This window comes from Scyliorhinus torazame, chromosome 4 (assembly GCF_047496885.1).
Source record: "Scyliorhinus torazame isolate Kashiwa2021f chromosome 4, sScyTor2.1, whole genome shotgun sequence".
In the NCBI taxonomy this organism is placed as follows: domain Eukaryota; kingdom Metazoa; phylum Chordata; class Chondrichthyes; order Carcharhiniformes; family Scyliorhinidae; genus Scyliorhinus; species Scyliorhinus torazame.
This window is the reverse complement of record NC_092710.1, coordinates 311,519,076-311,543,893: the sequence shown is the minus strand read 5'-3', so window position 1 is coordinate 311,543,893 and position 24,818 is coordinate 311,519,076. Positions and strand designations below refer to the sequence as shown.

Genomic DNA, 24,818 nt, shown 5'->3' with positions numbered 1-24,818 from the left:
AAACTTTCATTGCCCTGCTCTCTGTGACCTGTGTCTTCACAGATAAACCCAGTTGTTTATCCGTCACACCTGTGCTTGCTGACTTAATTGGCACCCAATTAAGTAACAGCAGAAATTTTATAATTCTTATCGTTGTTTTCAAATTCCTGGCCTCACCCCTCCATTTTTCTATTCCCAGCCCCACTGCCTGCATATCTGCACTCCTCAAACTAATTTTCCATTGTTTTTGGAACATTATCATTAATGGCTAAATGGCCTACTCCTATTTTCTACATTTCTATCAAAGGATATGGGGGGAAAGCGGAAAGCAGGTGATTGAGTTGGATGATCAGCAATGATTATAGAATTATAGAATGCTTACAGTGCAGAAGGAGTCTGCACCGACTCCAAAAGAGCACCTCACCCAGGCCCACTTCTTACCCCATCCCCACCTAACGTTTGGACACTAAAGGGCAATTTACCACAGCCTAATCTACCTAATCTGCACATCTTTGGATGGTGGGAGGAAACTGGTGCACCCGGAAGAAACCCACGCAGACACGGGGAGAACATGCATAGACAGTGACCCAAACGGGAATCGAATGTGGGACCCTGGCGCTGTGAAGCAACAGTGCTAACCAAATCTGCTCTACCTCTACAACCCTCCGAGATCTCTGTGCTTCTCTAGTTTTGGCCTTGAGCATCCCAATTTTTTTAATGACTTCACCATTGACAGTCATGCCATCAGCTGCCAAGGTCATAAAGCTCTGGAATTCCTTTAATAACTGTCCACCTTCCTGTCCTCCTTTAAGGATCTTTGAAATTTCCCTCCTTAACCAAACTTTCGGGATCATCTATCCAAACATCATCATATGTGTTATATGTCTGATTTTGTTTGATTACTTTCTTCTGAAAAGCCTTGGCTTGTTTTACTATGATAAGGTAATTTTGATGAGATGATATCGAAATGCTTTGTGGCAAAGTATTCTGTACAATGGAAATAGTACTTGCAAACATTTCCAACTATTCTCTTCACCCAATCATGTTTTTTACTTGATAAGCCCCCCCTTTGTTTACTTGATCGAAATGGGGCAACATGGTGGCAGAGTGGTTAGCATTGCTGCCTCACAGGACTCAGGTTTGTTTCAGACCTTGGGTGATTGCCTGTGTGGTGTTTGCACATTCTTCCCGTGTCTGCATGGGTTTCCTCTGGGTGCTCCCGTTTCCTCCCACAATCCAAAAATGTGCAGGTTAGGTATATTGGCCGTGCTAAATTGCCCCTTCGTATCCAAAAGGTTAGGTGGAGTTACGGGTATGGGGTGGGGGTGTGGACCTAGGCAGGGTGCTCTTTTGGAGGGTCGGTGCAGACTTGATTGGCCTGCTTCTGCACTGTAGTGATTCTATTAAAACTGTTCTATAATATTAAACACTTGTTTTAAGTCTGTTGGACATCCTTACTGCAATATGTTCTTGTACTTGTAGCAACTCATTCCTGGCATTTATGCGAATCTAAGCTGTATGCGCTCTATATTGCCTTTCTGGAATTAACCTTTCCCTACGAAAGGACTTCTTACATGTACGAATGTCAAAATAAAATAAATAGCAATTGAAGACAAAAGATTATGGAATTTAATTACTGTATGAATGACAAATTTTGGTGAAATCCTTGCCTGAAATAATCCTTCGATTGTAGCTACCATTAGAACATATAATAACACTGTTCTGTTTATAGCAATTTTTGGTGAGACAACAGCTATTTTAAAAAGCCCTCACAGTTTACACACGTGCATCAAAAGGTGTTTGAGATTATTAGTTTTGTAGGTTAAATTTTGCTGCTCCTGATCTTTATGTATAGTATTAACTTTTACGACTATTTGGGATTTCTGTAGATGTATCCAGTTAAAGAGATCAGTGGATGAAACCTTGGCAACTCTACTCAAGTTAAAGAAAGTAAGTATAAAACTTTATAAACTTGTTACCTGTACCTCTTTGTTAAAATTAAAATAAATTAAAAAGTAGAGTAGCCATTTATTTTTCTTTTCCAATTAAGGGGCAATTTAGCGTGGCCAATCCACCTAACCAGCACATCTTTGGGTTGTGGGGGTGAAACCCACGCAGTCGTGGGGGGAATGTGCAAACTCCACCCGGACAGTGACCCAGGGCTGGGATTCGAACCCGGGGCCCGTATCTCTTTTAGTGATTGTCTTGTAGCTTTTCAGTTCCAGTTCCTCAGCCTGTATAATAGTAAAATCTGTCCTATGTTTAACTTGTTTGTAATTAAATAAAGAAGTCCTTATGGGCGACCATAAAGATCTAGAAACCTCGATAAAACTCTGCAGCTTGCAGCCAGTTTATTAGGATTTGAACCCTAACATTTAAAGAAAATGTAGTTTTCAAACACACTGTTACAAGGCTGTGCCATCATGGAGCCTTCTTACAAATAGCGATCCTTGATCAATCCAAGTAAATCCCAAATATCTTCATGCTCCTATCACGAAGCAAGATCACACAACACTGGAAACATCATTCAATTATCTATGCCCACTTGGCAGGATAAAGTTACCTACTCCAGATGAGATTATCTTTCAAAGGGGCTTTCCCCTTACTCTGGAATCAGCTTGCACCTGACATATCAATTGAGTCACCCAGTAAATATTTCCCCTCCATTTTCAGCAGACGGGGCCAAAGGGCCTGTTTCCATGCTGTAAACATCTATGACTCTATGACGAGCATGAACCATAATCTTCTGACTCAAAGGTGCTACCATGGTACTGAAGCTGATTCTTAGCTGTTTTTAAAACTATATAAGCTGCAAGCTTTTTTTAAACTAAGCTTCAATTAGGTTTATCATTTTTTACATATTCTGATGTGTTCTCACAAAACATATATCTTTTCTCAGACAAATGAACTTGTTCTTATAAATAATTATGATCAACGGAAGCGGGCTGAAGAGCGGCGACTCACAGGCATGTCAGAACTAATTGGGGAGCTTGCTCGGAGATTAGACAAAGAGCGTACCAAACAGAAAATGGATGATCCTGACAAGTAAGATAAAGAGGCTGTTGAATTAAATTCTAAAACAAAGCTCCAGCTGAATAAGCTTCCTGTTCAGACACACACAATCACAGAATTGTAATAGAGCAGAACAGTACCGACCAAAATGTATCACTTCACATTTCCCCATATTGAACTTTGTCTGCCACATATCCGCCCATTCCATCAACTTTACTATGTGTTTTCAAAGCACTGCATGTTCCTCCTCAGTTTACAATGCTTCAGTTAATTCATCTGCAAATTTGGAAATTGATTCCTTTACACCAAAGTCTAGAACATCATGAAAAGGAAGGATCCCAATACCGGCCCCTGGAGAGAACTCCACTACAAACGCCCCCCCCCCCACTGAAAAATATCCAAATATTTATTAACTAATGCTGTCTCTTTCCTACCATTTAGCCAATTTTGTGCCCATATCACCACTGTCCCTTTTATTCCAGGAGCTATAACTTTTCCACAAGTCTGTTGTGCAGCCTGTATCAAATGCCTTATGAATGTCTGTGTACACTACATTAATAGCATTTCTCTCAAAAAAACTCTTTTTACCTCTTCGAAAATCACCAAATAACTAGAGAGAGAATAGGACCCCTCAAAGACCAAAGTGGACATGTATATGTGGAACTGCAGGAGTTGGGTGAGGTTCTTAATGAATATTTCTCCTCTGTGTTTACCATGGAGAAAGACATTAAGACTTGGGAACCAGGGAAGGTTAGTGGCGATATATTGGGGACAGTTCACATTACAGTAGAGGAGGTGATGGATGTATTAAAATGTATGAAGGTGGATAAATCTCTGACCAGGTATATCCAAGAACATTGTGTGAGGCTAGAGAAGAAATTGCGGGAGTCCTGCTAACATAGTTGCATCATCGTTAGCCATGGGTGAGGTACTAGAAGACTGGAGAATTGCAAATGCTGTGCCCTTATTTCAGAAGGGCTGTAAAGAAAAACCTGGGAATTCTAGACCGGTAAGCCTAACATCTGTGGTGGGTAAGTTACGAGAGAGGATTCTGAGGGATAAAATATACAGGCATTTGGAAAGACAGTGTTTAATTACGAGTAGTCAACACGGTTTTGTGCGTGGGAGATCATGCCGTACAAATTAGAAATTTATTACAGTTCTTTGAAGTGACCAGAAAGGTTGATGAGGGCAGGGCGTAGACGTGGTGTATATGGACTTCAGTAAGACCTTTGATAAGGTTCCACATGGTAGGCTGCTCTGGAAAGTTAGATCACATAGAAAACAGGGAGAGCTGGTAAATTGGATATACAATTGCTTGATGGTCGGAAGCAGAGGGTAATAGTGGAAGATGCTTGTTGGGCTAGAGGCCTGTGACTAGTGGTGTGCCTCAGGATCAGTGCTGGGCCCATTGCTGTTATCTGTATCAACGATTTGGATGAGAATGTACAAGGCATGATCAGCAAGTGTGCAGATGACGCTAAAATAGGTTGTATTGTAGACAGTGTGGAAGGTTATCAAAAATTTCAGCAGAATCTTGATCAGCTGGTTGATTGATTGATTGGTTTATTTTTGTGGGGAAGTGGGCCGAGAAATGGCAAATGGAGTTCAATACAGATAAGTGTGAGGTGTTGAATTTTGGAAAGTCAAATCAAGGTAGGACTTTCACATTGAATGACAGGACCTTAGGGAGTATCATGGAACAGAGGGACCTTGGAGTTCAGGTGCATGGTTCTCTAAAAGTGGAGTCACAGGTAGATAGGGCAGTGAAGAAGGCTTTTGGCTTTCTGGCATTCATCAGTCAGGCCATTGAGTATAGAAGTTGGGAAGTTATGTTGCAGTTGTACAGGATGTTGGTGATGCTGCACTTGGAGTATTATGCTCAGTTTTGATCACCTTGCTATAGGAAATATGTTATTAAACTGGAGAGGGTGCAGACGAGATTTACAAGGATATTGCCAGGACTCAAGGGACTGAGTTATAGGGAGAGATTGGACAGGCTAGGACTTTTTTCTTTGGAACGTAAGAGATTGAGGAGTGATATTATAGAGGTGTATAACATCATGCTTGGCATGGATAGGGTGAATGCACTCTCTTTTTCCTATGGTTGGGGAATTGAGAACTGGAGAGCACAGGTTTAAGGTAAGAGGGAAAAGAACTAATGAGAACCTGAGAAGCAACATTTTTACGCATTGGGTGGTATGTATGTGGAATACGCTACTGGAGGACGTGGTTGAGGCAGGGACATTGAAGGGCATTTGGACAGACACATGGATAGGGAAGGTTGTGAGCGAATTGAGCCAAATGTAGGCAAATGGGGTTAGCTTAGATGGGCTTTTTGATTGGCATGGACCAGTTTGGGCTGAAGGCCTGTCTTCGTGCTGTTAATTGTATGCAGCCTATTGATGAGCTACCATTTTTCCTTATGATTTATTCAACTCGGATCCATTCCTACCCCATCAAAGTTGTCATTCCTCCAAGTACTTTTTAATCTTTATCCCTAGTCATCCTAAACCTTATGATATCTAAATTTTCTTGCACTGTCACTTGATTAACATGGCCCACAGTGGGTAGCACTGTTGCCTCACCGCTCCAGAGTCCCAGGGTCGATTCCTGGCTTGGGTCACTGTCTGTGTGGAGTCCGCACGTTCTCCTCGTGTCTGTGTGAGTTTCCTTCGGGTGCTCCGGTTTCCTCCCACAAGTCCCGAAAGACGTGCTGTAATTTGGACATTCTGAATTCTCCCTCCGTGTACCCGAACAGGCGGCGGAATGTGGCGACTAGGGGCTTTTCACAGTAACTTCATTGCAGTGTTAATGTAAGCCTACTTGTGACAATAAAGATTATTATTATAAACATCTTATTTCTAAGAATCAGGTCTACATGGACTGGAAACATATGCTGTAAAATAATTCTCCTGAACACACTTTAGGACCCCATGCCCCTCTCTACCTTTATAGAGGGCAGCACAGTGGGTAGCACTGTTGCTTCACAGCTCCAGGGTCCCAGGTTCAATTCCCGTCTTGGGTCACTCTCTGTGTAGAGTCTGCACATTCTCCCCGTGTCTGCGTACGTTTCCTCCGGGTGCTCCGGTTTCCTCCCACAAGTCCCCAAAGACGTGCTGTTAGGTGAATTGGACATTCTGAATTCTCCCTCTCTGTATCTAATGTGGCGACTAGGGGCTTTTCACAGTAACTTCATTGCAGTGTCAATGTAAATGTTAATGTGACAATAAAGATTATTATAAACATATTGTATTATTAGGATAATTCAAGTTCCCCATTATAACTGCTCTAACATGTTCAGATATTTTTATCCTATGGGTCATTACTTTATTTGATTTGATTTATTGTCACATGTACCGAAGTACAGTGGAAAGTATTTTTCTGTGGACAAGGGAATGTACGCAGTATGTACATAGTTGTACATAGTAGCCAAAAAAGAATAATCGACGGAGTACATTGACAAATGGTACATCGACAAACAGTGATTGGTTACAGTGCAGAACAAGGGGCCAAACAAAGCAAATACATGAGCAAGAGCAGCATAGAGCGTTGTGAATACTGTTCTTACAGGGAACAGATCAGTCCGAGGGAGAATTGTTGAGGAGTCTAGTAGATGTAGGGAAGAAGCTGTTCCTATGTCTGGATGTGTGGGTCTTCAGACCCCGGTCACCATAACCATTGACCATCTCCACTTCGGAGCCATTGATGCAGACGAGGGTGTGAGTCGTGCTACGCTTCCTAAAGTCGATGATCAGTTCCTTGGTGTTTCCGATATTAGAGAGAGGTTGTTTTTGGTACACCATGCAACCAAGTGATTTATCTCCCTTCTGTAGTCTGATTCGTCGTTGTTTGAGATACGACCCATCACAGTCGTATCATCCGCAAACTTACAGATTGAGTTGGAATTAAATCTTGCCACACAATCGTGAGTGTATAGGGGTGAGTGTGTAGAGGACTGAGCACACATCCGGACCCGGTGTTGAGGACTATTGTGGAGGAGGTGCTGTTGCCTATCCTAACAAATTGGAGCCTGTCTGTTGGTGAAGAAGTCAAGGATCCAGCTGCACAGGGAGGGGTCAAGTCCAAGATTGCACAGTTTGGTTATAAGTCTTGTCGGGATAAAGGTGTTGAAGACGGAGCTGTAGTCTATGAACAGCAGTCTAACCTAGGTGTCCTTGTTGTCGAGGTGTTCGAGTGTTGATTGTAGAACCAGGGAGATAGCTTCTTCTGTGGACCTGTTGCGGCGATAGGCGAACTGCAATGGTATGAGACTATCTGGGAGGTTGGCATTGATCCGTCTCATGACTAGCCGCTCGAAGCACTTCATGATAACAGACGTCAGGGCCACCGGTCGGTAGTCGCTGAGGTAGGCTACCTTGTTTTTCTTTGGTATTGGTATTAGGGTAACCTTCTTGAAGGAGGTGGGGACGTCGGAGCGGAGGAGTGAGGTGTTGAAGATGTCTGCGAATACACTCGCAGGCTCTGAGTGCTCGCCCAGGGACTCCGACGGGGCCCGTCATTTTACGCGGGTTCACTTTCAAGAAGGCAGCTCTTACTTCTGAGGCTGTAATAGTGGGTATGGGTGTGTCCAGGACTGTTGGGGTGGGTGGCACTGATGTATTGGCTGACTGTTCAAAGCGGGCATAGAACTTGTTCAGTTCATCGGGGAGGGTTGCTCCAGCCACAGATATTCCGCCTGACCTTGCTTTGTAGCCTGTGGTCTCGTGTAAGCCCTGCCATAGATGTCGTGGGTTTGTGTCGTTGGCCTGTGACTCTAGTTTGATGCGGTATTGTCTTTTGGGGTCCGTGATGGCTTTCCATGCGCCGTACCTGGATTTCTTAAATAGGTCAGGGTCGTCAGATTTGAAGGCCTCCGTCCAGAACCTTAGCAGGGCGTGAACCCTTTGGTTGAACCAGCGTTTCTGTTATAACCTGCCTACTTACCATTGGCTGGGGACTAATGACAATCCCACAATCCTTTGGGAGTATGAGCTTCCCCGATGAGGGGGGCGGAGAAACCATTAGTAAACTCCTAGTATAAATAAAGCTGGCCAGTTTAGGAACCAGCAGGAAGGAGTGTGCAGCAAGGGAAGTTGCTGCTGCTGTTATATATATATATATATATATATTATTGTAAATAAATGTTATTACTTTGTATCCTTAAAACTCGTGCTGGATTCTTTGTGGCCCTCACAAAAGTTTCCAATTGGGGAACACCGTATTGTCGTCTTTGGTGCACAGTCCTCAACACACTTATGTATGAAATCTGTGACGATGGTTGTGTACTAGTCCAGCTGCTGCGGCCTTGAATATGGACCAGTCCACAGACTCCAAGCAGTCATGGAGGATGTCCTCTGATGCTTCACCAACACTGCACTGTTTTCTTGACTGGCTCAGCACGCTTGAATTATTGTTTGTAAGCTGGAAGTAGGGATACCGACTTGTAGTCGGATTTGCCGAAGTGTGGTTGGGGAATGGAGCGGAAGATGCCTTTGATGCCTGTGTTGCACCTCTGGTGGGACAGGAGAAATGTTGATGGAGTTTGGGTAGAACCGTCCTGAGGTTGGCCTGGGTGAAGTCTCCAGCCACAATTGTCAGGGCTTCAGAATGGTTGTTGATGGTGGAGTATAGTTCGTCGAGTGCTTTCATCACTTCCTCCTGGGGTGGGATGAGTACAGAGGTGAATTCACGTGGGAGGGAGAAAGGGCGACACTTCATGGTCAGGTATTCTAGGTCTGGGGAGCAGTGGCATGCTAGGGACACCACATCCGAGCACCCGGAGGTGTTGACGAGGAGGCAAACACCCCGCCCTTCGACTTGCCTGAGGCCATTGTGCGGTCCATCCGGTGGATCGAGATGCTTTTGGTTTGGATGGCGCAGTCCGGTGTGGCTGGAGTAAGCCATGTCTAGGTGAAGCAGAGCACACAGCAGTCTTTCACTTCTCTCTGAGGGGCAAGTCTAGCGTTGAGGTCATCCAGCTTGTTCTCAATTGCTTGGACGTTCGCCAGGAGCACGCTGGGGAGAGGAATCTTGATACCGTGTAATTTAAGTTTATTCATCTTGAGCATGAGGTATCCGACTAATCATTGTGGAAGTTTATAGTATGACAATTAGAATAGAAAGCAACATTCTGGGCAGTATTTATTTAATTTTTAAAAAAAATTCTAATTAAGGTGCAATTCAGTGTGGCCAATCCGCCTAACCTGCACATCTTTGGGTTGTGGCAATGAGACCCGCGCTGATGGGGGAATGTGCAAACTCCACACGGACAGTGACCCGGGCACGGATCGAACCCGGGTCCTCGGGGCCGTGACGCAGCAGTGCTAACCATTGCGCCACTCTGGGCAGCATTTATTTTTAGTTGAACCATGACCACAGTCAAGGGAGACAAACTGATAGAAGACAAATTTAGGACTGCTATCAGGAACTATTTGCCTACTGTGTTTAATACCTGGAAGCTATGCAATTATTCAAGGGATAGTTTTATTATTTGATGATGGGCTGAGTGTTTCTACCAAAGGATGAGGGATTGACTGAGATTTCACCAATGGAACTGTGGAGAAAGGTACTGAAGCTGGATAACAAATTTTCCTTTATCCAAAGTAATTACTTGAGTATTTTGTTTGTTCCTAATTGGAACAAGGTCACTTTAATACGTGACTTATTGATGATGTTATTGGCTGTTTGCATGGGCAAATGGTTAGTCTGTTATTACAGGGTAGAATGGTGGCACAGTGGTTAGCATTGCTGCCTCACGGCACCAGGGACCCGGGTTCAATTACGGCCTTGGGTGACTGTGACGTTTGCATGTTCACTCTGTGTCTGTGTGAGTTTCCTTTGTCCATGATCAATGCGCGGAGTAGTCGGGGCAGTGGGCTTTAGTAGGATGCTCTTTCAGAGGGTCGGTGCAGACTCGCTGGGCCGAATGACCTCTTTCTACATTGTAGGGATTCTATGCTGCAGCCTGTTGAGCAAACATCCTTTGTTTGTATCTTTGTTTGTTACTTTGTGGCCTGCAAGCCTATCTTTTAAAAATACCACAAAAGAAAACTGGCGACGAGGAGGCCAAACCACCTCCCGGGAAAACCCTCGGAGAAGAAAAGAATATGTAGACAAATCGTCAACCTGTGCGCAAACATCCGAAAAGGATCACGAAGTTAAAAGGTTCACTTCACCAAAACTGACAACTGAGGGATGCTAAATATCTGTAGCAGCCATCAAAGGAACCAAAACTTAAATGTAGATTTCAGAGGAAACAACATCAAAAATAAGCTTGCCCTGTGTTCTGCCCAGAAAGATCTTGAATAGTGCAGGGAGCACTGAGTAGCAAGAACCCTACAACAGTAGTTTAGAGCTGGGGTGTTCCAAACTCGGAGAGAAACAGGCTGAGTTCAGGGGTACCTTGCTTGGAGAAAAAAAAAGAAGCAAGGTTGTGCTCACAAATTTTGAGGTGCATTGTTCTTGTGCAAGCCCTTTCCATCGTTAAAATGGCAGGATTTTCCAGCAGCTTGGGACCGTATGATGAGAACACAGAGCAGTGAGCACATGTAAGAAAGGTTTGATTATTTTGTTCAAGCAGATATTGTCGTCCCAACTTTCCTGAGTAGAATGAAGGGGGGGGGGTGGAGGAGAGAGACAGGAAGACCTTCAACCTCCTGTGAAGTCTGGTGCAGCCAGATAAATCAGGCTTGAAAACCTATAATGAGATTGTGGTGGTATTGCAGAGCCACTGTTCACTTATATTAGCATCGCTGAGAGGTTCAGGTTCCATAAACTTAATCAACCAGAACGTGTTCTCACACGGTTCATAGCTACTTTGAAGAAATTAGCTGAATGCTGTGAATTCGGAAATGTCTTGAACGGCATTAGAGACAGACTAGTGTGTGGGTTAAGAAGTGAAGCTATCCAAAAAAGACCGTTAACAGAAAACTTAAAGAAGGCTTTAGAAGGCGCAATCTCTATGGAATTAGCCGCTTAGGAAGCCCAACAATAATTTTGAAAACCAGAATCCATAAAATGTCAGCTGAGACCCAAACACAGACACCGCTTCGAAATTGCCACCAATGTGCAAAAATTGAGCACACAGCAGCAGACTGTTGGTGCAAAGATGCAAAATGCAGGAATTGCGGTAAAAAAATGCATATCGAATGTTTCTGGTGTGGAAAGAAACAGCAAGTTCCAAAGAAGAACTATAAAAAGCAAGAACCAAGTTTATCAAATGGAAAGATCCACGTGATACAAAAAGGTTGAGAAAAAGGTCAGATGCTGAACTGCCATGGAACGTACTGGTCATTGCGGGTGCAATATACCGTCACTGGGTCTCTCTTTTTCTGGATGGACAACTGAAAATGGAGATAGACACTGGTGTATCCGTTTCATTGGTACTAGAAACTGTTTGCCAAGAAAACTATGACAGGCGATTAATACTGATAATATATACCAGTGAAGTAGTCCCATTTGAGGGTCCGTATTGATGTAAATATGCAGCTAAATGGACAGATCGCATGTCGCTAATGGTAACTATCCAGCTCGACAATGGGGAGAACCTGGCTGGAAATAATCTAGCTAAACTGGGTGGAGGTGAATCTCATGTCAAAGTCTTACTGAAGATTTTAAAGAAACATGCCACATGGAGAGCTGGGAAGCATGTAAGAGATCTCAGTCAAGCTAAAAATTAAGGTTGAAAGCAAAGGTACCAGTGATGAAGAAAGATGGTTCAGCAAGCATATATCATGATGTCAATCTGGCACTGTGTGCAGAGCAGCACCCTCTGCCTTTTTTAATTGATTATTTATTTGCTGGGTTGTTTGGAGGCCAGCATTTCAGTAAAGTTGACGTTAGTCATGCTTGCCTCCAGATAATGTAGACGCTGATTCACAACAATATTTGACAATTGTGACACACAAAGGGCTATTCCGATTTAAAAGACTTCCATTTGGCATCATGTTCCCACCTGCGTTGGATCAAATTTGAAGTGGACTAGGAGTCTAGTGCTACTTTGATGATATCTTAAATTACTGGAAAGAACGAAGAAGGGCATTTTCAAAATTTAGATGCTACACCCCAGAAACTAGAAAATTACAGACTAAGAGTATGGAAGGATAAATGTAAATTCTTCAGATCTATTGAATACTTGGGGCATGTTATAGATGCAAAGAGATTGCACAAATAGTCTTCAAAACTGAGGCACCTGCACCTCAAAACGTAAATCAGTTTTTGTGCTTATTAAACTATGGAAGGTTTGTTCCTAATTAGCAACGGGTATCCTCAAGCCTTTACACAACTTATTGTGTGAAAAACAGGAAATGGAAATGGGTGGATCTGTGTGAGAAGGCCTTCGTACAAACCAAAGAGGCATTACTAAAGTCATAAGCCCTGACACACTTTGATCCAAAGTTACCATTGCAACTGGATTACAATGCATCACCTTATGAGGTGGGAGCAGTGGTTTCTCACGCAATGCCCAATGAAGATATGGATTTGCATTAAGATCGTTGAACAGAGCAGAAATTAACTCTGCACAGGTGGAGAAGGAAAGTCTAGGCATCATTTTGGAATCAAATGTTATTGCCAATACCCATATGGACTAACAGATCATCGACAACTGACATCGATACTTGGGCCACAACCAGTATTCCATGATTAGCAAGGAGCCGGATGTAGCGATGGACATTGCTGTTGTCAGAACATGCATGCACAATAAAATATTGTCAGTCAAATCTTGGAAATGCTGAAGGACTCTCTAGATTACCTTTACCTAACGAGTCATCGGTGAATAGTTCAAGTGGCATATATTTCGAAGAAGTCTGTAACCCTTCTGTAACCGCAGGACAAGTTAAGAATTATACCAGAAATAATCCACTGCTGTCAGAAGTTATGAACATGGTACTTTGTGGCACAACAGCAGGAGCAAACCTGGAGTGTAACCATATGTTACTCGTAGACTCAAACTATCTGTACAGGCTGGTTGTCTCCTCTGGGCAATGAGTCATCATTCCGCCATTGTTAAGGGAACATGCCCTAATCCAACTTCATGAAGGTCATTGTGGGATAGTAAGGATGAAGGAGATAGCCAGAAGCTATTTTTGGTGGTTAAGGATTGATAGTGAAATATAGGAGAAAAGCGAGCATGTGTTCAGCTTGTGCAAAAATTTGTAACCTGCCACCACTAGTGCCATTAAATCCATGGGAATGGCCAGAAGAGTAAGAATTATAGAATTTTCATAGAATTTACAGTGCAGAAGGAAGCCATTCGGCCCATCGAGTCTGCACTGGACCTTGGAAAGAGCACCCTACTCTTTTTTTAAAAAAAAGTAATTTTTATTAAAGGTTTTCATAAAATATCAATAACAAAATGAGAAAGAAAAAAGAACCCAACAGGGTTAAGTACAAAACACAATCTAAAAAAGCAACCCCCCAAACCCCTCCCCCCCCCCCTGTACCTAAATAATAAATTAACATTAACACCCCGACTTAAGACAACAGGTGTATACACCCCCTCAGACCCTTCCAGTGTAAATAACATAAACAAAAATAAAGTAAACCCCCCCCACCCCCCGAGCTGCTGCTGCCATTGACCAATGTCTATCGTTCTGCCAGAAAGTCTTAAGAACGGTTGCCACTGCCTAAAGAACCGTTGTACCGACCCTTTCAAGGCAAATTTCACCCTCTCCAATTTAATGAACCCTGCCATATCGCTGATCCAGGATTCCACGCTTGGGGGCCTCGTATCTTTCCACTGAAGGAGAATCCTTCGCCGGGCTACCAGGGACGCAAAGGCCAGAATTCCGGCCTCTTTCGCCTCCTGCACTCCCGGCTCCTCTGCCACCCCAAATATTGCGAGCCCCCAGCCAGGTTTTACCCTGGATCCTACCACCCTCGACACCGTCCTCGCTACGCCCTTCCAAAATTCCTCCAGCGCTGGGCATGCCCAGAACATATGGGTGTGATTTGCTGGGCTCCCTGAGCACCTAAAACACCTGTCTCACCCCCAAAGAACCTGCTCATCTTGTCCCGGTCATGTGTGCCCTGTGCAGCACCTTAAACTGTATGAGGCTGAGCCTCGCGCATGAAGAGGAAGAGTTCACCCTCCCTATGTTACTCCCCAACACCCTCCCACGTCCCCTCTTCGATCTCCTCTCCCAACTCCTCCTCCCACTTACCTTTCAACTCCACCACCGAGGCCTCCTCCTCCTCCTGCATCACCTGGTAAGTTTCCGATATCTTCCCCATTCCCACCCACCCCCCCCGAGAGCACCCTGTCCTGTACTGTGTGTGGCAGTAGCCGTGGGAATTCCACCACCTGCCGTCTGGCAAACACCCTTACCTGTAAGTATCTGAAGGTGTTCCCCGGGGGGAGCCCGTACTTCTCCTCCAGCTCACCCAAGCTCGCGAACTTCCCGTCCACAAACAGGTCCCCCAACCTACGTATCCCTGCCCTGTGCCACCCCGAAAACCCTCCATCTGTTCTTCCTGGGGCGAACCGGTGCTTCCCCCGTAATGGGGTCCATGCCGAGGCCCCTATGCCACCTCCACTGCCCCCAAAATTTGAGGGCCGCCACCACCACCGGGCTCGTGGTATACCTCCTTGGAGGGAGCGGCAGCGGCGCCGTTGCCAGCGCCCCCAGACTCGTACCCACACAGGACGCCGTCTCCAGCCTCTTCCATGCAGCCGCCGCCCCCTCCATCGCCCACTTGCGCACCATTGTCGCATTGGCGGCCCAGTAGTACCCACAGAGGTTGGGCAGCGCCAGCCCCCCCCCCCCCCCCCCCCCTATCTCTACTCCGCTCCAGGAACATCCTTCTCACCCTCTGAGTCCCTCGCGCCCACACAAACCCCATCATACTCCTGTTAACCCGCCTGAAAAAAGCCTTCGGGATAAACACTGGGAGGCACTGGAACAGGAACAAAAACCTTGGGAGCACCGTCATTTTGATTGACTGCACCCTACCCGCCAGGGACAGCGGCAACGCGTCCCACCTCTTGAACTCCTCCTCCATTTGCTCCACCAGCCTTGTAAAGTTAAGCCTATGCAGGGCCCCCCCAGCTCCTGGCCACCTGGACCCCCAAATATCTGAAACTCCTCTCCGCCCTTTTAGTGGGAGCTCACCAATCCCCCTCTCCTGGTCCCCTAGCTGAACTACGAACAGCTCGCTCTTCCCCATATTGAGCTTGTACCCCGAAAAGTCCCCGAATTCCCTAAGCATCCTCATTACCTCTGGCATTTCTCCCACCGGGTCCGCCACATACAGCAGCAGGTCGTCCGCATACAGCGGCACCCTATGCTCCTCCCCACCCCGCACCAACCCCCTCCAGTTCCTCGACTCTCTCAGTGCCATAGCCAGGGGTTCAATCGCCAGTGCGACGAGCAGGGGGGACAGGGGACACCCCTGTCTCGTCCCTCGGTGCAACCGAAAGCCCTCGGACCTCCTCCTATTTGTGGCCACACTCGCCATCGGGACCTCATACAACAGCCTAACCCACCTGACAAACCCCTCCCCAAACCCGAACCTCTTCAGCACCTCCCACAGGTACCCCCACTCTACCCTATCGAAGGCTTTCTCAGCGTCCATCGCCACCACTATCTCCGCCTCCCCCTCCCTCGCCGGCATCATGATAACGTTCAAAAGCCTCTGCACATTCGCGTTCAACTGTCTCCCCTTCACAAACCCCGTCTGGTCTTCATGGATGATCTGCGGCACACAATCCTCAATCCTTGTGGCTAAGACCTTCGCCAGCACCTTGGCATCTACATTTAGCAAGGAAATCGGTCTGTAAGACCCACATTGCAGGGATCCTTGTCCCGCTTCAGGATCAAGGAGATCAGTGCCCGGGACATCGTCGGGGGTAAAGCCCCCCCCTCCCTTGCCTCATTGAAGGTCCTAACTAACAGCGGGCCCAACAGGCCCATATATGTTTTATAGAACTCGACCGGGAAACCGTCCGGCCCCGGTGCCTTCCCCGCCTGCATGCTTCCTATCCCTTTGATCAGTTCCTCCAGCCCAATCGGGGCCCCCAGTCCCGCCACCAGTCCCTCTTCCACCTTTGGAAACCTCAATTGGTCCAGGAAACGGCCCATCCCTGCCTCCTCCCGTGGGGGCTCGGATCGGTACAATTCCTCGTAGAAGTCCCTGAAGACCCCATTGATGCCAACCCCACTCCGCACCACGCTCCCTCCCCTGACCTTAACTCCCCCGATCTCCCTAGCTGCGTCCCGCTTCCGAAGCTGATGCGCCAGCATCCGGCTTGCCTTTTCCCCATACTCGTAGACCGTCCCCTGGGCCTTCCTCCACTGCACCTCCGCCTTCCTGGTGGTCACCAGGTCGAATTCGGCCTGGAGGCTGCGCCTCTTCCTCAACAATCCTTCCTCCGGCTCCTCCGCATACCTCCTGTCTACCCTCACCATCTCCCCCACCAGCCTCTCCCTCTCCCCCCGCTCCCTCTGCTCCTTGTAGGCCCTGATGGAGATCAGCTCTCCCCTCACCACCGCCTTCAGTGCCTCCCATACCATCCCCACTCGGACCTGCCCGTTGTCGTTGGTCTCCAAGTACCTCTCTATACTTCCTCGGACCCGCTCGCTCACCTCCTCATCCGCCAACAGCCCCACCTCCAAGCGCCACAGCGGGCGCTGGTCCCTCTCCTCCCCCATCTTCAAGTCCACCCAATGCGGGGCGTGGTCCGAAATGGCTATTGCCGAATACTCGGTATCCTCTCCTCTCGCTATCAGCGCCCTACTCAAAATGAAAAAGTCGATTCGAGAATAAGCCTTATGGACATGTGAGAAGAATGAAAATTCCCTAGCCCCCGGCCTTGCAAATCTCCAAGGTCCACCCCTCCCATTTGGTCCATAAATCCCCTCAACATTCTAGCCTCCACCGGCTCCCTACCCGTCCTAGACCTGGAGCGACCCAGTGCAGGATCCAACACCATGTTAAAGTCTCTCCCCATTATCAGGCCCCCCACTTCCAAGCCTGTGATCCGACCCAACATACGCCGCATAAAACCCGCATCGTCCCAGTTCGGAGCGTACACATTGACCAGTACCACCCTCTCTCCCTGCAACTTACCACTTACCATTATGTACCTACCGCCATTATCTGCCACAATGCTCAACGCCTCGAATAACACCTCCTTTCCCACCAAGATCGCCACCCCTTTATTTTTGGCATCTAGCCCCGAGTGAAACACCTGACCTACCCACCCTTTCCTCAGTCTTACCAGTCTGCCACCTTCAGGTGTGTCTCCTGGAGCATAACCACATCCGCCTTGAGCCCCTTCAGGTGCGCGAACACGCGGGCCCGCTTAACCGGCCCATTAAGTCCCCTTACATTCCAGGTTATCAGCCGGATCGACTCCTCCCATTGTGTGGCATACCCTCCTCTCCCGCTCCCCATTCACAGGCTCTCCCCCTCCGATCTAAGCGCGGGAAACAATCCTCGCTTCCCCGCCCCGGTCCCCCCAGTCTTCGGCGTGGGAAAAAAATCCCGCGCTCTCCACCTACCAGGCCCCGCCACCAACCAAAACAGTGCCCAACCCGCCCCATCCACCCTCCCCAACCCGAAAGAGAAAAACACCGCGAAACCCAAAACAATGCAAAGCCCCCCCCCCCCCAACCAAATATAGGCATAACATATCCACCGCAGTCCCCAATCGCCCATCCCGACCCTCAGTCTGTGCCCAGCTTCTCGGCCTGAACAAAGGCCCACGCCTCCTCCGGAGACTCAAAATAATGGAAGAGCACCCGACTCAAGCTCACAGCTCTACCCTATCCCAGTAACCCCACCTAACCTTTTTTGGGCAATTTATCATAGCCAATCCACCTAACCTGTACATCTTTGGTCTGTGGGAGGAAACCGGAGCACCTGGAGGAAACCCACGCAGAGTTAGGGGAGAACGTGTAGACTCCACACAGACAGTGACCCAAGTCGGGAATCGAACCTGGGACCCTGAAGCTGTGAAGCAAATGTGCTAACCACTGTGCTACCGTGCTTCCCTTAAAAGGGTAAGAGTGCATATTGATCATGCTGGACCATTCAAAGGACGTATGTTTTTCATTGCGGTAGATGCACAATCGAAATGGCCTGAAGTCATCATTGTAAAGACTACGCCACCGTGCCTCCCCAGGCCACAGTTCATCTCATAAGAATTCACAAATTATCTAAAGGAGAACAGAATCCAACACCAATCCACTTCTCATCATCCTGCTACAAATGGGCTGGCTGAAAGGTTTGTTCAGACAATGAAGCATTCATCCAAGGTAACTCATGAGAAAGGATCATTGACTAGACAACTAAGCCAATACCTGACGACATACAGGAATACAACATATTCGACAACCTAAAGCACGCTGGCATCACTCATGGTAAAACGTCAATTACGCACTGCGTTTGATCTGCTGAAGCTGCCAAAGCCGAGCAAAATTATTGAGAGGAAACAGCAAAGTGAGAACAGTGTTAAACGCTGTGCTTTTCACAAAGTATTGGCAAGGAATTTTACCACCTGTAAGAAGTGGTTACCTGCCTTCATCTTAACACAGCCAGGACAGGTATCCTACACTGTTTAAACTCGGGATAATGTAGGCGGGTCAACCAAGAATCTGCAACAAACTGTACCAAGTGAAGACCTAGACATTCCTGAGAACCTGACAATACCAGAAACAACTATGGAAGCTAGTACCCCAAACACAGAGTCAAACTGTGAACACGACATCCACTCCAGTTGAGGCAACTCTGCCCACACTGAACCAAATCACCAGAGGTTGCAGTCAACACAATAAAGCTGATGCCTGAGGTTCGCCGACTACCACACAGAAATTAACGTCCTCTGAAACATCTAACTTATTGACTTTTATATTGTGTTTCATTGCAGTAACCTCTCATGTAATGGGGAGGAGGAAACTGTTGTGTATTCATGTTTGTTCCTAGTTGGAACAAGGTCACTTTGAGTTCAATCACATGATGACATCCTTGGCCCTTTGCACGGGCAAACGGGCAATCTATCCTTACAGCCTATTGAATAAACACCTTTCCAATAAAGCTCTTGTTTGTTTGTCACTTCATGGTCTGCAAACTTAATTCGATCTCTATCACAACTCTTGCTTTCTCTGCTTCGAGTTTACTGCATCTTAAATTTCACCCTCCATATACCCATATTCTCAGTCACTCCCTTGACCCTCTCATACTCAGTGTCACAATTGCAGCTACCACTGATAAGACACTCTGATTAATTCTTTGGCTCCCCATATTCCTTTCCCCCACCCCATTTCTTTCTGAGGGGAAAAATGAACTGTCCCTCAAGTCTGTTACATTACAGTTTCAAAGAATTCCCAACTATCTAACCTTTAACCTGTGATTCATCATGGCATTTCTGCAGCCACTGATTTCTGAAATCAATCCTTGTCCACCACCGTTGATACCCTTGTCTCCACTAAAGCCTTTACACACACACACCCCAATTATTCCTCTGGGGCTGGTTTAGCTCAGTTGGTTGGACAGCTGGTTCATGATGCAGAGTGAAGCCAACAACATGGGTTCACTTCATGTACTGGCTAAGGTTATTCCTACCATCTCAATTCCCTAATTATAAAGAATGCAGATTTGAACGTCTCTGGCGAACACTTGGTTTAACCACTTGTACCAAATCTGGCTGAGTCACATTTGGACCCTGCTTATCTTCCTTTAAAGTGTCAAATATTACCTAGGAAGGCAAAGATTACCCTGACTTCTCATCTCCAGCACAAACCGTCCTCTTAAACCTACCATCTTCATCTCCTAAGTGTGTAGCGGTGCATGATGTTCCATGGAACAAGAGCTCGCTACCAGTGAGATTCATCAATGAATAGAATCCTTACAGTGCAAAAGGAGGCTACCTAGCCCATTGAGACTGCACCGACCCTCCGAAAGAGCACTCCACCCAGGCCCACTCCCCATTCCCGCAACCCCAACCAACCTGCACATCTTTGGACACCCAAGGGGAAATTTTTAGCATAGTCAGTCCACCTAACCTGCACATCTTTATACTGTGGGAGGAAACCAGAGCACCAGGAGGAAACCCCTGCAGACATGGGGAGAACGTGCAAACCCCTCACAGACAGTCACCCAAGGCCGGAAATGAACCTGGGTCCCTGCTTCTGTGAGGCAACAGTGCTCACCACTATACCACAGGTGCGGCCACCTTGTTACAAAATCGAGGCCATCAATTAGCTGCCTCTGAAGCACCACTCTCTCTTTCCCCTAGTTACTGGACTTCAAGCTATCCAAGATTCCCTGCTGCCCAAACCTAAATTGCCAGCTTTTTCATTTTCCCCTTTCTTTCCCCTCATCAACCCACGCCCCCCCTCCCCTCCACTCCCATGTGTGCTCTGAGGTCAACTGTTTTCTAAAAAATATTTTTTTTTCTGCCTCTTCACATTTTCTCCCAAATTTGCACCCACCAACAATAAACAGTAACGAATATAATGTCAATCCCCATATCAACAACAACAATCCCATCCTCCCACTAACCCCCAAACAACTGCCCGCATGTTATCATAAACAAATAACGAAAAGGAATCAGGAAACGCCCATAGTCACCATCAACACATACAGTCCTCCCCCCCACCCCCACTAATGTTCAATGTTATCCAATTCTTGAAAGTGCATAATGAATAACACCCATAAATTGTAGAACCCCTCCATCCTTTCCCTCCGTTCAACCTTAACCTTCTCAAGAGTCAAGAATTCCTACAGGACCCCCCGCTACGCTAGGGCACAGGGTACAAAAAGATGGAGAGGTTGCTCTCCATCCCAACAGGACCCGCCTTCGGGTGATCAATGAGGCGAAGGCTACAACATCTGCCACTGCACCCGTTTTCTTCCCCGGCTGGTCCGACACCCCGAATATGGTCTCCCGAGGGGCCGGGTCCAGTTTCACGTGCACCACTTTAGAGATTACCCTAAAAACCTCTGTCCAGTAATCCTCCAGCTTTGGACAGGGCCAAAACATATGAACGTGATTTGCGCTGCCCCCCTCACACATATCTTCTACCCCCCTCAAAGAGCCGGCTCATCCTTGCCCTTGTGAGGTGTGCACTATATACCACCTTCAGCTGTATCAGCCCCAACCTCGCGCACAAGGTGAAGGCGTTCACTCTCCAGAGCACCTCACATCAGAACCCCTCCTCCATATCCTCGCCCAACTCTTCCTCCCACTTTGCTTTGATCCCTTCCAGTTGGTGCCTTCTCCTCTTCCAAAATAGCCCTGCAAACTACCCCCTTCTCCAGTCCCCCTTTCATCAGCACTTCCTGTAGCAATGTGGAGGCCGGCTCCACCAGGATGCTCAGTAACTCCTTCCTGGCAAAATCTCGAACCTGCATGTATCTAAACATTTCCCCTTGCTCCAGCCCATACTTTGTCCCCAGCCTTGACCTGTTCAAACAGGATTCTTCCTCTCTCGCTCTCTGAGCTCCACTCAGATCCTCAAATAAGATTTCCCACTCCCCTTCATACAAACAAAAAGAGCCATGCTATTGATATGCAACTAACCTCAGACTCTGTAATGGGCTAATGGCTGGTGAAAAGTGTCCTGAAGGACAATGGATCCCGAGTGGATCATCCTGGCTGAACAGGGGCATCCTGTATATTCCCACGAACGTGTTTAAGTCTGAATGAGACAATGTAACTCAGGCTAGATATGGGCAGATCCCTCTGACTCCTTACTAACAGTTTTTCCCTTAGTCCGTTAACCCCTAAATTACCTGTTACATCTTCAATCCTATTTCTGGACCCAAGTTCCTAATATGTTCCTCTCATAACACAAATGCAAATTTTTCTTGATATATATCAGTGATTTAGTCTTGGGTGTACACGGCATTATTTCAAAATTTCCTGGTGTTTTAAGTCAATCAAGGTAGTTTGAAGTAACGAATATTTGTATTAAGTAACTGGCATGTTAGCATTTCAGTATAGTTCTTTGTTAAAGGTAGCATGAAAGTCTGTGGGCTTGGATGCCTGCATTATAATGAGGTTTTACTACATAAAAGCAATTGCAGGGTTTAAAAAAACAAGCTGTTGCTTAGCAACCAGAGGCCCACACTGGACAGTAAGAGCAGGTAGATGAGTTTGAACCAGGTAACCCAGAGGTAAGGAGCATTCCATGGAAACCACAGTTCTGACAGGACAATGCACAGGACAAAGTCCCAGAAACCAGAGAATGGAACAAAAGGAGGTTTCAGGAGCACTTTGAAGTGAAAGGTACAAGGTCCTAATTGGTGCATTTAGAGAAAGTTGCAGAGACAAGGCTCCAAATTAAAGAGACAGCCACAGGAACCAGATTTAAAGTCAGCTGGGTGAGAAGCTATTCGAGGTGATTGAAAGTTTGGTGTACACCTTAATATAGCTTGTGAAACAGTAGTGTTCTGTTGATGTGACTGGATACCTGAGAGATTGCATGGAAGCTTGAATGCACATGGCAATCCAGGGCAGAGGAATACCAAGTAGAGGTTGAAATCCTGGAAGAGAATCTTTGGTGAAGGCATCTGAGAGAAAGTGTTGTTTGGAAGAAGATTCTAGAGTGGAGTTTGTAAACCCTCGAAAGTTCCAGGACCAGTTTGTCCACAGATGTGTTATATTCTTACACTGTTGAACCATGGGCTCTGTTTGCTTGATGGAGACCTGCAGCAAAACCCAAATCAAGAATGAAATAACTAGGCAAGTATTTTAGATTGATCTATAGGCTCCAGGAGTCCGTGCAGAAGCATTTTTCCAGGAACACTTCAGTAAAATCGCTTACTTAAAGACACCCATTATTGATCTGCTTTCAAGCATCAGTAACAATTATATAATGTATTGGCATGCTCAATAAAGCTATGGCTAAGTTTTGAATTGGAGCTTGATTTGTTTTTTTTTTAAATTTAGAATGCCCAATTCATTTTTATCAATTAAGGGGCAATTTAGCATGGCCAATCCACCTACCTTGCACATCTTTTGGGTTGTGGGGGCGAAATGTGCAAACTCCATATGGACAGTGACCCAGAGCCGGGATCGAACATGGGACCTCGGTGCTGTGAGGCCGCAGTGCTAACCACTGGCCAGCTTGCTGCCTTGGAGCCTGATTTATGGTCATGTACGTCTACTAATATCTAATACAAGACAGTCATTACTGTCATAATACTAATAGCTTTATTAATGTAGAAATAACTATTGTAATTTCTTTTTGCTAGGAAGACACAGAGCCCGACTAATGTTGTGAAACAGGGAAAAATGGGAAATGTTAAAGATGGTGATGAAGAAGAGAATGAGGACGATGATGAGGATGAAGGGGAAGAATCTGATGAACAAGATAATATTAAACTGTTTGTTACAATCAGTGACTTTGTAGCTCAGGAGGAAAGTGATCTGGCGTTTAAGGTAACCATATTTCGTTAAAATAGTGCAGTATTGTATGACTTGTATTTAGTTGTCGGTATTGTAAAACATGGGAAAACCTTATTGGTTGGAGCTGCCTGTCCCTATTCAGTCAAGAATCCCACACTTAATAAAAAGGACTGTTGAACTGAAAATGACTATAATACAAATCTTAAAAAAGTGTCATTATGCCTCTACATTATATGGTCGGACAGTGAAAGAGCCTTGCCTCCAGAGACTCGGTCATGTATTTTACTAATTAACTGGTTCTTAAAAAACTTAAGCAACTGTGATAATTCAGAAGTTTGCTGCAGGCAGCACTGAGGGATAAATTCAATGTGTTACGCAATACTTGATCCGAAGGGTTAGTTAGTTAGCTGAACTTTATCCTAAAAACGGGTCTATTTGGATTGAAGGTGGGTGGGGAGGAGGTTGGGGGTGGAATGGGTAGTTAGTGTCAAAAATCTGTTTTGTGACTCAAAATCCATGTCCAACCTGCTCATTTCTCACTTTAACTAAGGCCAGACTTTGGAACCTAATCCAAAGAGGCTAGTTGAAACTTTAAGTATGATAATGAAGCAGTGGAGAATATTCCATCACTTGCCTATTTGGAGATTAAAACAATTACTGTGGATGCTGGAATTTGAAACAAAAACGGAAAATACTGGACAATCTGAGCAGGTCTGACAGCATCTGTGGAGAGAGAAGGGAGCTAACGTTTCAACTCTGGATGATTCTTTGCCAAAGCTTTTCTTTGACTCTTCTTTGGAGAGTCAGGAAATGAGATACTCTCCCCAGAATTTTCAGCTTGTAACCTGCTCTTGTATTCACAGTATTTATGTGGCTAATCCAATTAAAATTATGGTCAATGGTAGCCCCTGGAATGTTGATGGTGGGGGATTCAGTGATAGAAATGATGTTGAATGTCAAAAGAGGGAGTGGTCAGATTCTCTCTTGTTGGAGATGGTCATTATTTGGCACTTGTATGGTGCGAATGAAACAAGCCATATATTAGCACAATGTTCCCGCTTTGCTTCATGCATGAATGGACTGCTTCATTATCAAAGGAATTCCAAATTGAACTGCAATCATTAGCAAACCAAGCACTTCTGACCGACTGATAGCGGAAAGGTCTTTGAAGCAACTGAAGATGACTGGCGCTTTGACACAGTCCTGAGGAAATCTTTCAGCAATGTCCTTGGCCTGAGATCATTGCTGCCAACAATCACAGTCCTTGAGTGTCTCCCAGTTCCTCTGAGGGACCATGGTGTTTTTACACCTGACCATCTGCACCACCAATTCCTCCAGCACACATCTGTCAGTCTGGACCTCTGTGTGCCCGGGTTTTAACTTGGTAAGAATAAGGGGCAGCACGGTGGCGCAGTGGGTTAGCCCTGCAGCCTCCCGGCTCTGGGTCACCGTGTGGAGTTTGCACATTCTC

The 24,818-nt window shown here is 46.1% G+C and overlaps 1 protein-coding gene across 3 annotated transcripts in view; it reads left to right on the top strand.

Moving 5' to 3' along the window:
• Positions 1-24,818, top strand: part of nphp1 (nephronophthisis 1) — a 174,563-nt gene that overhangs the window by 17,081 nt on the left and 132,664 nt on the right. For all 3 annotated transcript variants that reach the window (XR_011940796.1, XM_072500064.1, XM_072500063.1), the window contains exons 3-5: positions 1,869-1,929; positions 2,879-3,024; positions 23,194-23,380. Coding sequence is in view for 2 of the 3 variants with exons in the window: in XM_072500063.1 (XP_072356164.1) it covers positions 1,869-1,929; positions 2,879-3,024; positions 23,194-23,380 (394 nt within the window). In the remaining variant the exon portion in view is untranslated. The remainder of the gene's footprint in view (positions 1-1,868; positions 1,930-2,878; positions 3,025-23,193; positions 23,381-24,818) is intronic.